This window comes from Alligator mississippiensis, chromosome 4, assembly GCF_030867095.1.
Source record: "Alligator mississippiensis isolate rAllMis1 chromosome 4, rAllMis1, whole genome shotgun sequence".
Classification (NCBI taxonomy): domain Eukaryota; kingdom Metazoa; phylum Chordata; order Crocodylia; family Alligatoridae; genus Alligator; species Alligator mississippiensis.
In genome coordinates this window covers 172,288,391-172,300,999 of record NC_081827.1, presented here as the reverse complement: position 1 = coordinate 172,300,999, position 12,609 = coordinate 172,288,391, and the positions used below count along the sequence as shown (strand labels likewise).

The window sequence follows — 12,609 nt, the reverse complement described above, 5'->3', positions numbered from 1 at the left end:
GAGCAGGAGGCTTATGCCTTTCTTCACTATGCTTATAAGCTATCAAGGTCCTGACTTGGTGCTACTTAACTTTGCATAACTCTATTGACTCTTCATCTTCCAAAAGTTTTGTAGCAGCTTTAAGGACTGTCATCACTATATCTGTTTTGACCCATCAGTGGTCACAGTATAGAGCTGATAGTGCTCTGTGATTGACTTCTTAGGATGGCCGCATGGAGTTGGACCTGGACTCCATGCTGGTAAGTAGGGGGCGGGGGAGGGGTGCCTGGAGGACAGGACCATTGGGGGGCTCCCTGACTGCTCCTCTAGCCCCCCTGAGTGTCCCTCGACCCCCACCCGCTCTCCCAGCCCTCTGCCATGGCTGCCCCACCCAGCCCCAACTCCTGGTACTTTAAAAAAAATAAATAAAAAGGCCCCCACTCATCAGCTGCCTCAGGGCTTTGGGGGGCTTGTGGCAGAGCCCCCCCATGCAGCATGGGGTGTTGGGAGGCAGCAGGGAATGCCCCCCACCTGCCAGCAGCTGATGAGTGGGGGCTTTTTTTTCTTTTTAAGGAGCCAGGAGCTGGGGCTGGGAGAGCGGGTGGAGAATGGGGGCTCGTGACAGAGCCCTCCCACATAGCATGGGGCAGTGGGGTGCAGATTCAGCCGAATTGCTTCGGGACTGTGATTCGAAATATATTCAAATCACTAAATCTAATCGCTGTCCCCCAAATAGGCCGAATCCGAAGCGAATACTAGCCACTTTGCACAGGCCTAATTACCAGCCACCTTCCATCTTAAATGCTGCAAAGGCCTCTTATATGCCTTTCACGCGATGGAATCAGAGTTCCTCAGAGGGCTATTGCATATCCCCACCTTGGTCAGAGAACCTTTATCTGCTTGTGACCTTAACATGGTTCTCCTTAGACTTGCAGAACCTGACTTTGAGCCTCCTTTGAAATGCTTCTTATATCACTTCTCTTAAAATGATTATCTTAGAGGATACTCCTTCATCTAGAAGAGAAAGTGAACTTCAGGTGATTGTGTTTGAACTTCCTTATGGGGCATTGCATAGGTATATGTGGTGCTGAGATCTACAGACATTCTTTCTGAAGGTAGTCTTAAAATACTAACTAAACCAAATGCTCAACTTATTTGTGGTCTTTTTCCAAACCACAGTTCACATAGGATGTGTCCTAGGACTTTGTTTTATTATGCTGATAGAACCAAACCATTCAGAATGTCTTTTTGTCTATTTCTACATATAACTTGCCATTCTGAATATCAGGCTATGTCCTCACAGAAGATATTGAAATGCATAACTCTGTGCATCTCAATGGATTATCACCTGGCTTGTGTACCATCCTGCCCTATCCCAAACATTAAGGCTCACTTAACAAAGGTTCAGTCAGCCTTCTTCTCCTTTAGAAAAGTGTCAGTATTGGAATAATTTTCATCAGCTTGGATCTCAGGAGCTTCCAGCCATCCTTACTTTTCAAACTCCTCAGTCATTGGTTTCAAACTGCAAGGGAACTGAGGTTGGCTTGCTGCTACTCTGCTTTTCGTGTCCTTGTATCGGAGCACAAGCAGGCTCACTGTATGCATGGCCCTCAAAAAACATGGCTGTCAAAGATTTCAGTATTTCATGTATGAGGCACGTGCACATCTACAGTGGAATCCATGTGGACAACAGCATCTGAAAGATTCCAGCTTACCATAGGATAAGCGAAGTCATTGGGTAAAGGCGATGTCTTTTATTAGACCAGCATGGGTACTGGCTAGATCCCTACCATAGGATAAGTAACTGTTCTTTCTGACCAGATGATACTCAAGTGAACTCATTCTTACCCTTTAGTCCTAATTGGGGATAATAACTTCTGGATAATATTACCTGGAAATAGAGCAAGTCATCCATTTTATCTTGTACTGTGTTGTGTTTTTTCTGAGTTAAGGTAAAAAAGATCGGGTAACTATAGAAATTCCTCTCAGTAAGAATAGTGCTTTAAAACAACAAGGTAGGAGAAAAATATAGATTAATAGATTGTAGAGTCAGAAGGGACCACAATGGATCATCGTGTCCGACCCCCTGCCCCTGGCAGGAAAGAGGACCAAGGTCAGATGACCTCAGCCAGGTGACTATCTAGCTTCCTCTTGAAGACCTCCAAGCTAGGTGATAGCACTACCTCTCTTGGAAGCCCATTCCAGATCCTGGCCACCCTTACTGTGAAAAATTTCTTCGTAATATCTAACCTAAATCCACTCTCAACTAGTTTACACCTGTTATTCCTAGCCACTCCCTGGGGCGCCTTAGTAAACAGCGCTTCCCCTATTCCCCGTTGACCTCCCCTAATATATTTATAGGCGGCCACAAGATCTCCCCTCAGCCGTCTCTTGTGAAGGCTGAAGAGATTCAGCTCTCTCAGCCTCCCCCCGTAGGGTCTATCACGAAGGCCACTAATCATGTGAGTGGCCCTCCTCTGGACCCTCTCGAGATTCCCCATGTCCCTCTTGAAGTGCAACACCCAAAACTGGACACAGTACTCCAGCTGCGGCCTGACCAGTGCCGCGTAGAGGGGGAGCATCACCTCCTTTGTTCTATTAGTCATGCACCTGCTAATGCACGACAAGGTGTGATTGGCCTTGTTGATGGCCTCATTACACTGCCGGCTCATGTTCATCTTGGAGTCAGTTATGACTCCAAGATCTCGCTCTGCCTCCGAACTGCTGAGAAGGACACTCCCCAACATATAGGTGTGCTGGGGGTTCCTCCTTCCCAGGTGGAGTACCTCACATTTATCTTTATTAAATTGCATCCTATTTTTCTCTGCCCACTGATCCAACCTGTCCAGGTCAGCCTGAATCTGCTCCCTGCCCTCCAGTGTACTAACTTTGCCCCATAACTTGGTATCATCAGCGAACTTGGAGAGGGTGCTCTCCACGCCCTTGTCCAAATCGCTGATGAAGATATTGAATGATATCGGTCCAAGGACCCGAACCCTGCGGGACCCCACTGCCCACCTCCCTCCAGGCCAAGAAGGAACCATCCACCACCACTCTCTGGGTGCGGTCCCTAAGCCAGTTGGCCACCCACCTGTCCGTGTATGCGTCCACTCCACAGTCTGCTAACTTCCCAATGAGGATAGGGTGCGAAACTGTGTCGAAGGCCTTCCTAAAGTCCAGGAAGATGACATCAGCCTCGGCTCCCGCATCCAGGCGGTGTGTGACCTGGTCATAGAAAGCTACAAGGTTTGTCAGGCAGGATCTACCTGTGACAAACCCGTGTTGGTTTCCCCTCAGCATCATTTCCCCTGCTGGGCCTGCACAAATGTGTTCTTTGATTATTTTCTCTAGCATTTTCCCAGGAATAGAGGTAAGACTGACTGGTCTAAAGTTACCCGGCTCATCCCTTCTCCCTTTCTTGAATATGGACACCACACTGGCCCTTCTCCAGTCCTCAGGGACCTGGCCAGAGCACCATGAACGCTCGAACAGCTGTGCCAGCAGCTCAGCTATGACACTGGCCAATTCTTTCAGCAGCCCTGGATGGAGGTCATCTGGGCCTGCTGACTTGTACCCATCCAGCTCCTCCAGGAGCTCCTTAACTATTTCAGAACTAACCGCAGGCAGACTGGTGCCATGTGGACATCTGTCAGTGATTGAGGTGCAGGAGTTGGCTTGGTCGGTACATAGAAATACTGAAGCTAAGAACTCATTGAAGAGCTCTGCTTTTTTCCCCGCGTCAACCACCAACTGTCCTGATTTGTCCTGCAGGGGCCCTAGGTTGCTCTGAGCTTTCCTTTTGCCCACTATATACATGAAGAAGGACTTCTTATTGTCCTTGATTGATGGAGCCAGCCTGAGCTCAAGCCCCGCCTTGGCCTGTCTAACTGATTCCCTGCAATAGCGTGCCAGGGAGATATTCATAGATTCATAGATGTTAGGGTCGGAAGGGACCTCAATAGATCATCGAGTCCGACCCCCTGCATAAGCAGGAAAGAGTGCTGGGTCTAGATGACCCCAGCTAGATGCTCATCTAACCTCCTCTTGAAGACCCCCAGGGTAGGGGAGAGCACCACCAGCCTTGGGAGCCCGTTCCAGACCCTGGCCACTCGAACTGTGAAGAAGTGTTTCCTAATGTCCAATCTAAATCTGCTCTCTGCTAGCTTGTGGCCATTATTTCTTGTAACCCCTGGGGGCGCCTTGGTGAATAAATACTCACCAATACCCTTCTGTGCCCCCGTGATGAACTTATAGGCGACCACAAGGTCGCCTCTCAACCTTCTCTTGCGGAGGCTGAATAGGTCCAGTTTCTCTAGTCTCTCCTTGTAGGGCTTGGTCTGCAGGCCCTTAACCATACGAGTGGCCCTTCTCTGGACTCTCTCCAGGTTATCCGCATCCCTCTTGAAGTGCGGCACCCAGAATTGCACGCAGTACTCCAACTGCGGTCTGACCAGCGCCCGATAGAGGGGGAGTATCACCTCCTTGGATCTATTCGTCATGCATCTGCTGATGCACGATAAAGTGCCATTGGCTTTTCTGATGGCTTCGTCACACTGCTGACTCATGTTCATCTTGGAGTCCACTAGGACTCCAAGGTCCCTTTCCACTTCCGTGCCACCCAGCAGGTCATTCCCTAGGCTGTAGGTGTGCTGGACATTTTTCCTCCCTAGGTGCAGCACTTTGCATTTCTCCTTGTTGAACTGCATTCTGTTGTTTTCTGCCTACTTGTCCAACCTATCCAGGTCTGCTTGCAGCTGTTCCCTGCCCTCCGGCGTGTCCACTTCTCCCCATAGCTTTGTGTCATCTGCAAACTTGGACAGAGTACATTTCACTCCCTTGTCCAAGTCGCTGATGAAGACATTAAAAAGTATCGGTCCCAGGACCGAGCCCTGCGGGACCCCACTGCCCACACCCTTCCAGGTCGAAACGGACCCATCCTCCATGACTCTCTGGGTGCGACCCTCTAGCCAATTCGCCACCCACCGGACTGTGTAGTCATCCAAGTCACAGCCTCTTAACTTGTTCACCAGTATGGGGTGGGATACCGTATCGAAGGCCTTCCTGAAGTCTAAGTATACGACATCCACCCCTCCTCCTGTGTCCAGGCGTTTCGTAACCTGGTCATAAAAAGAGACTAGATTAGTCAGGCACGATCTGACTATATTCCTCCTTGGTGGCTGCTCCCTGCTTCCGTTGCCTATACATCTCTTTCTTTGCCCCCAGACTCTCCTGGAGTTCCCCGTTCAGCCAAGGGGGCTTTTTTGCCCCCTTACCTCCCTTCCTACGTAATGGGATAGACTCCTTTTGAGCCCCAAGAATCACTGTGGAGCAGCTTGCTCCAGGACCATGGTTGTCATGGGTGACTTCAATTACCCAGACATCTCGTGGGAGGATCGCTCATCAAAATCTGAGCGGTCGCAGAGCTTCCTCTCATGCGTGGATGACCTTTACCTGACTCAAGAAGTCTATGGGCCAACGAGAGGCAAAAAGCGCTGCTCGACCTGGTGCTGGCTACTGGGGAGGACCTAGTCGGCGACCTAGTGATCGATGGGAAGCTGGGTGACGGCGACCACGAGCTGATCACTTTCACCATCCGCCGAAAAGCTGGCAAATCAGTCAGCAATACGCAAGTCCTTGACTTCAGGAAAGCCGACTTTGACAAGCTCAGGAGGCTTGTCAGTGAGGCCCTAAGGGACTGTGACCACAGGGAGAGGGGAGTTCAAGAAGAGTGGTTGCTCCTCAAGGGAGCGATCCTCAATGCACAAACTAAGTCTATTCCATCTCGGAGGAAAGGCAGCAAGAGGGCACAGCAGCCCCCCTGGCTCTCCAGGGACCTAGCAGACCTCCTGAGGCTAAAAAGAAAGGCCTACAAAGGATGGAGGATGGGAGTCACCTCCAAGGAGGATTATTCTGCACTGGTCCGGTCCTGTAGGGAGCAGACTAGGAAAGCCAAGGCTGCAACTGAACTCCAGCTAGCTTTGAGCATCAAGGACAATAAAAAGTCCTTTTTCAGATATGTGGGGAGCCGGAGGAAAAGCAGGGGCAACGTTGGACCCCTGCTGAACCAGATGGGGCAACTGACAACTGACGCCCAGGAAAAAGCCAACCTATTAAATAGGTACTTTGCGTCGGTCTTTCATCAGCCCCATGGGACGCCCGTGCCCGCTACAGGGCCGGGAAGTCCGGGTGAGGGTGATCCCCTGCCCTCCATTAATGCTGACTTTGTGAAGGAACATCTTGAGAAGCTGGATACCTTCAAGTCAGCCGCCCTGACAATCTTCACCCCAGGGTACTCAAGGAGCTGGCGAGCATCATAGCCCAGCCTCTAGCGCAGATCTTTGAAAACTCTTGGCGCTCTGGTATAGTGCCCGAAGACTGGAAGAAGGCCAACGTGGTGCCTATCTTCAAGAAAGGGAGGAAAGTGGATCCGGCTAACTATAGGCCCATCAGCCTGACTTCTATCCTGGGGAAGATCTTAGAAAAGTTTATTAAGGAGGCCATCCTTAATGGACTGGCCGACGCCAACTTCTTAAGGGATAGCCAGCACGGGTTTGTTGCGGGTAGGTCTTGCTTGACCAATCTCATTTCCTTCTACGACCAGGTGACCTATCACCTGGACAAGGGAGATGAGATTGATGTCATATATCTTGACTTCAAAAAAGCCTTCGATCTGGTGTCCCATGATCGTCTCTTGGAGAAACTGCCCAATTGTCACCTTGGGTCCCCCACGATCCACTGGCTGGAAAATTGGCTCCGGGGTTGGACCCAGAGGGTAGTAATTGATGGAAGTCACTCATCGTGGTGTCCTGTGACCAGTGGGGTCCCCCAGGGCTCTGTCCTTGGACCCATACTGTTCAACATCTTCATTAATGATGTGGACACTGGAGTCAGAAGCGGACTGGCCAAGTTCGCCGATGACACCAAACTTTGGGGCAAAGCATCCACACCAGAAGACAGGCGGATGATCCAGGCTGACCTGGACAGGCTCAGCAAGTGGGTGGATGAGAATCTGATGGTGTTCAACGCCGATAAATGCAAGGTTCTCCACCTTGGGGAAAAAAAACCCGCAGCATCCTTATAGGCTCGGCAGTGCTATGTTGGTTAGCACTATGGAAGAAAGAGACTTGGGGGTCATCATTGACCACAAGATGAACATGAGCCTGCAATGCGATGCTGCGGCTAGTAAAGCGACCAAAACGCTGGCTTGCATCCGTAGATGCTTCTCAAGCAAATCCCGGGACGTCATTCTCCCCCTGTACTCGGCCTTAGTGAGGCCGCAGCTGGAGTACTGCGTCCAGTTTTGGGCTCCACAATTCAAAAAGGATGTGGAGAAGCTTGAGAGAGTCCAGAGAAGAGCCACGTGCATGATCAGAGGTCAGGGAAGCAGACCCTACGATGACAGGCTGAGAGCCCTGGGGCTCTTTAGCCTGGAAAAGCGCAGGCTCAGGGGTGATCTGATGGCCACCTACAAGTTTATCAGGGGTGACCACCAGTATCTAGGGGAACATTTGTTCACCAGAACGCCCCAAGGGATGACGAGGACGAATGGTCACAAACTACTACAAGATCGTTTCAGGCTGGACATAAGGAAGAATTTCTTTACTGTCCGAGCCCCCAAGGTCTGGAACAGCCTGCCACCGGAGGTTGTTCAAGCGCCTTCATTGAACACCTTCAAGATGAAACTGGATGCTTATCTTGCTGGGATCCTATGACCCCAGCTGACGTCCTGCCCTTTGGGCGGGGGGCTGGACTCGATGATCTTCCGAGGTCCCTTCCAGCCCTAATGCCTATGAAACCTATGAAACTCCCTTGAGATACCTCCAACCCTCCTGGACCCCTATTTGCTCTATGTTCTTGAGTTGCATCCCCTCACTAACTAGCCTTCTAAGCTTGCTAAAGTTGGCCCTTCTGAAGTCCAGCACCTTAGCCCCACTAGTTACTTTACCCACCCTTCGCTGGATGGTGAACTCGACCAAGTGATGGTCACTATCTCCCAGGCTACCATGAACTCACATGTTCCCCACGAGATCATCCCCTGTTGCTAAGACCAGGTCAAGCAAGGTGCTACCCCTGGTGGGACTGGAGGTCCTGCACACAGTGTAAGAACCTCCATGAGCGGCTTGTTTTGGCTGTCTGCTCCTCCCAGCAGATATCTGGGTAGTTTAGATCTCCCATGACCACCGCCTCCCTTGTCTGTGTGGCGTCTGCTAGCTGCCCAGAGAATACATCGTCTAGCTCTTGATCCTGATGAGGAGGCCTGTAGTAGACCCCCACAACCAAGTCCTTCTCCCCTGGCCCCCCCTGGATCCTGACCCACAATGCCTCGGTGTTCCCCTCCTCCACCCCCGCCTTAATGGTGGAAGACGTATACTGCTCCTTAACATAGAGTGCTACCCCCCCACCTTTTTTCCCCACTCTGTCATACATATACAACCTATACCCCTCAATGCCTACCACCCAGTCATGTGTAGAATCCCACCATGTCTCGGTTAGTCCGACTAGGTCATACTGGATGCTAGCAAGCAAGAGTGCGAGCTCCTCCTGCTTGTTCCCCATACTCCTGGCATTTGTATAAAGACATTTTAGTCCCCCAAAGGGGGCTCTTGGTGGCCCTGTGCCTTGATGGCGTGTGTTCCCTTTATTACTTACCTGGTGTGGTCTGGTGCCTTGTTTATGGCTTACCAACCCTGGGCTCTCTCTGATCGCCGGTTCCCTGACCCCTGTCAAGCCTAGTTGAAAGCTCTTTGGAGGAATTCAGCCATCCTGCGGGCGAACAGATACTTACCTGTGGGAGAGAGATGAAGATCATCATCTCCCAGGAAGCCTCCTCCCTGGAAGTGCTGGTCATGGCTCTATAATACAAAGCTCTCCTGAAGACACCAACTCTGGAGCCGCCGATTGACTTCCTTGATGCGGGCACCCTGGCATCTCCAGCTGCTGCCAACTGGAAGGATGGAAGAAAATACAACCTGTGCTCCAGTCTTCTTGAGGCTGTCTCCAGATCATGAAGGACTTCCATGATCTGGGTCAGGGCTGGTTCTAGCTGCATCGTTGGTTCCCAAATAGACAAGGACCATGGGGTAGTAGTCAGAGGGCTTAATGAGAGCAGGAATCGCCTCAGTGATGTCCCTGATCTTAGCTCCAGGCATGCAGGTGACTTCTCTCACCATAGGATCTGGTCAACAGATAGGCCTCTCTGTGCCTTTCAGGATCGAGTCACCCACCACAATCACTCGGCATTTCTTCTTCTGCCTGAGCAGTGATCCCGCAGCCTGCCCAGTAGGGGCTACAGGGATCACCACCTCTGCAGAAAAATGCTCCTCCTCTGTCTCCTCCACGGTTGTCAGGGCCCCGTATCTGTTCCCCACACGCAATGGGGAAGCAAACACCAGGCCCACCGCTTGGATCCAGAGGTGACTGTCCTCCACTCCCCTGCTGCAGACTTCTCATGTGGAGTTTCACCCGTGGGCATCTAGAGCTGTAAGGAATGGAAATACCCATCAGTCACAGCCTCATCATCCCTGATCCCCCTTAGCCTGCTCACTGCCTCCTGGAGTTCCCTCACCTGCTCCTCCAAGCCCTGAAGGTGGGCACATGAGGGACAGGCGAGGGGGCTCCCCCCTCCCCCGATGGCAGGGTCACTGCCAGGCCACCCCTGCAGACAGGGGGCAGGGCTCCATCTGAGTGGACACCTCAGAGGAACCACGGGTGGGTAGCTGCATCTGAGCTGCTGCTGCTGCCTCCTGTGCTCTTACCTTAGCTGCTCTTACTTAGCTGCTGAGCTTCGAGTCATCATTGCTCTTGCTAGGTGCTCCTTCTTGTAACTTACTCTTTGTTTCCTTTATTCTGTAACAGCAAGGTGATTTAAATCTTGATAGTATAGTGACCAAGAACTTATCCACTCCAGTTACTGTAAATCCTGTTACTTAGAAAAATAATTTGATTTTTAGATGACACTTTCTCTCACTGAGATGAAACTTTCACCCATTTTTTATGACTTGTTTGTCCACGAACTCCTGTTATGCCAAATACAAACTTTATCTAGCTTCTTTTCTTTCTCTCTCTCTCTCTCTCTCTCTCTCTTTCTCCACCTTTTTTAGAGTTTGGATACAGATAAGCCGGTGGAACCAGTAAAGAAATCGCCTCTTCGTCAGGAAACCAATCTTGCGAATTTCTCCTATCGTTTCTCCATGTACAATTTGAATGGTAAGTTAAACTATGTTAAGACTATATCAAATTTTTTGAAGACTGAATATTATTTTTACTAGTAAGTAAAGATCTTGCAAAATCCTAATGTAATAACATTAAAAGACAGCATCCATACAAAGAGAATTTTGATACTAAGACATCATATCCTGATTGGCTGTAAATTAGGTTTGCTGGGGGATGGAGACTGAAGCCCTGAGCTAAGTGAGGAAGTGGGTGACCTGGGGGAAGCACAAGCAGGATGGGGGAGGCCTTCTCATTCTTACTGAGAAAGTAGGGCAATTAGCTAGTAACCTCAGGTGCCTCTACACAAATGCATGGAACCTGGGAAACAAGTAAGCAGAATTGGAAGTCATTCCACAGTCACAGAATTATGATACAATTGGAATAACAGAGACTTGGTAGGATAGATCATAGCATGGATGGGTATAAGCTGTTCAGGAAGGACAGGCAGGGGAGAAGAAGAGGAAGAGTTGTACTTTATGTAAAAGAGCTGTATGATTGTTCAGAGCTCCAGTATGGAACTGGCAATAGGCCTGTTGAAGGTCTCTGAGTTAGGGTCAGAGGGGAGAACAGCCAGGTTGATGTCTTGGTGGGTGTCTGCTGTAGAGCACCAGACCAAGAGGATGAGGCGGATGAGGCTTCTTCAAACAGCTAGCAGAAGTTTCCCAATCATAGGCCCAGGGTCTCATGGGGGACTTCAGTCACCCTGACATCTGCTGGGAGGGCAGTATAGCAATGCCCAGGCAATCCAGGAAGTTTTTGGAGAGTGTTGGGGACAACTTCTTGATGAAAGTGTTGGAGAGGCCAACTAGGAGCCATGCTCTTCTTAACCTGCTGCTCGCAAACAGGGAAAAATACAGTATGGGGACTATAGTAGTGGACAGAAAGTTGGGCAGGAGTAACCATGAGATGACTGAGTTCACAATCCCGAGGAAAGGAAGGAAGGAGGGTACCAGAGTCAGGACCGTCAACTTCAGAAAAGCAGACTTGGACACATTCAGGGGACTGATGGTCAGAATTCCCTGAGAGGCCTTTCTGAGGGGGAGAGGAGTCCAGGAGTGCTGGTTGTACTTTAAAGAAATCTGACAGAGGGCACAGGATCAAGCCATCCCAATGCATAGGAAGACTAGCAAGTATGGCAGAAGACCAACTTGCAGGGATCTCTTCAATGAGCTAAAACAGAAAAGGAGGCTTACAAGAAGTGGAAACTTGGACAAAATATGTTAGAGAGGGATATAGGTGTACTCTTTGGTCATTCAGGGAGAAGTGGTGATGAGGAACAGTCAGCATGGATTCACCATGGACAAAGTCATACCTGATGAACCTGATTGCCTTCTATGATGAGATGACTGGCTCTTGGATGTGGAGAGAGCAGTGGATGTGATATACCTTGACTTCAGCAAAGCTTTTGATATGGTCTCCCACAACATTCTTGCAAGCAAGTCAAGGAAGTATGGGTTGGATGAATGGACTGTAAGGTGGATAGAAAATGGGTTGGATCCTTGGGCTTAAAGGGTAGTAATCAATGGCTGCATGTCCAGTTGACAGCTGGTATCAAGTGGAGTGCCCCAGGGGTCAGGCCTGGGGCTGTTTTTGTTCAGTATCTTCATCAGTGACATGGAAGATGGGATGGAGTGTGCCCTCAGCAAACTTGCAGACGACACCAAGCTGGGGGGGAGTAGTCAAAATATTGGAGGTTAGGACTGGGGTTCGGAGAGACCTTGACAATTTGGAGGATCGGACCAAAACAAATCTGATGAGGAAAAATCCTGCATTTAGGATGGAATGATCCTACACAATGGTCCAGACTGGGGACTGACTGGCTAACCAGCATCTCTGCAAAAAAGGACCAAGGTTAATGGCATGCTGGGCTGCATTTGCAGGAGCGTTGCCAGCAGATTGAGGGAAGTGATTATTTCTTTCTATTCAGCACTGGTGAAGCCACATGAAGAGTACCATGTCCACTTTGGCCTCCCAATTACAAAAGTGCAGTCCAGAAGACAAACTGGAGTGCAGCAAAGGGGAACGAAAATGGTTAAGAGGCTGGGGCACATGACATCTAAGGAGTGGCCGAGGAAACTAGGGTTATTTAGTTTTGAGAAGAGAAGATTGGGGGGGGGGGGCGGGGATTTAATAGGTTTCAGCTACCTGGAAGGTAATTCCAAAGAGGATGAAGCTAGACTGTTTACAGTGGTGACAGGTGACAGAACAAGGAGCCATGGTCTCAAGTTGCAGCAAGGGAAGTTTAGGTTAGATGTTAGGAAAAACTCTCACTAGATGGGTAGTGAAGCACTGAACAGGTTACCCAGAGGGGTTGTAGAATCTCCATCCTTGGAGGTTTTTAAGACCTGGGTAGACAAAGCCTTGGTTGAGATGATCTAGTTGGGGATGGTCCTCTTCTGAGCAGGATGTTGGACTAGA

The 12,609-nt window shown here is 50.0% G+C and overlaps 1 protein-coding gene across 6 annotated transcripts in view; it reads left to right on the top strand.

Moving 5' to 3' along the window:
* Positions 1-12,609, top strand: part of RAPH1 (Ras association (RalGDS/AF-6) and pleckstrin homology domains 1) — a 214,662-nt gene that overhangs the window by 75,254 nt on the left and 126,799 nt on the right. For all 6 annotated transcript variants that reach the window (XM_059727087.1, XM_059727086.1, XM_059727085.1 and 3 more), the window contains exon 3: positions 10,080-10,185. In XM_059727087.1, the coding sequence (XP_059583070.1) occupies positions 10,080-10,185 (106 nt within the window). The remainder of the gene's footprint in view (positions 1-10,079; positions 10,186-12,609) is intronic.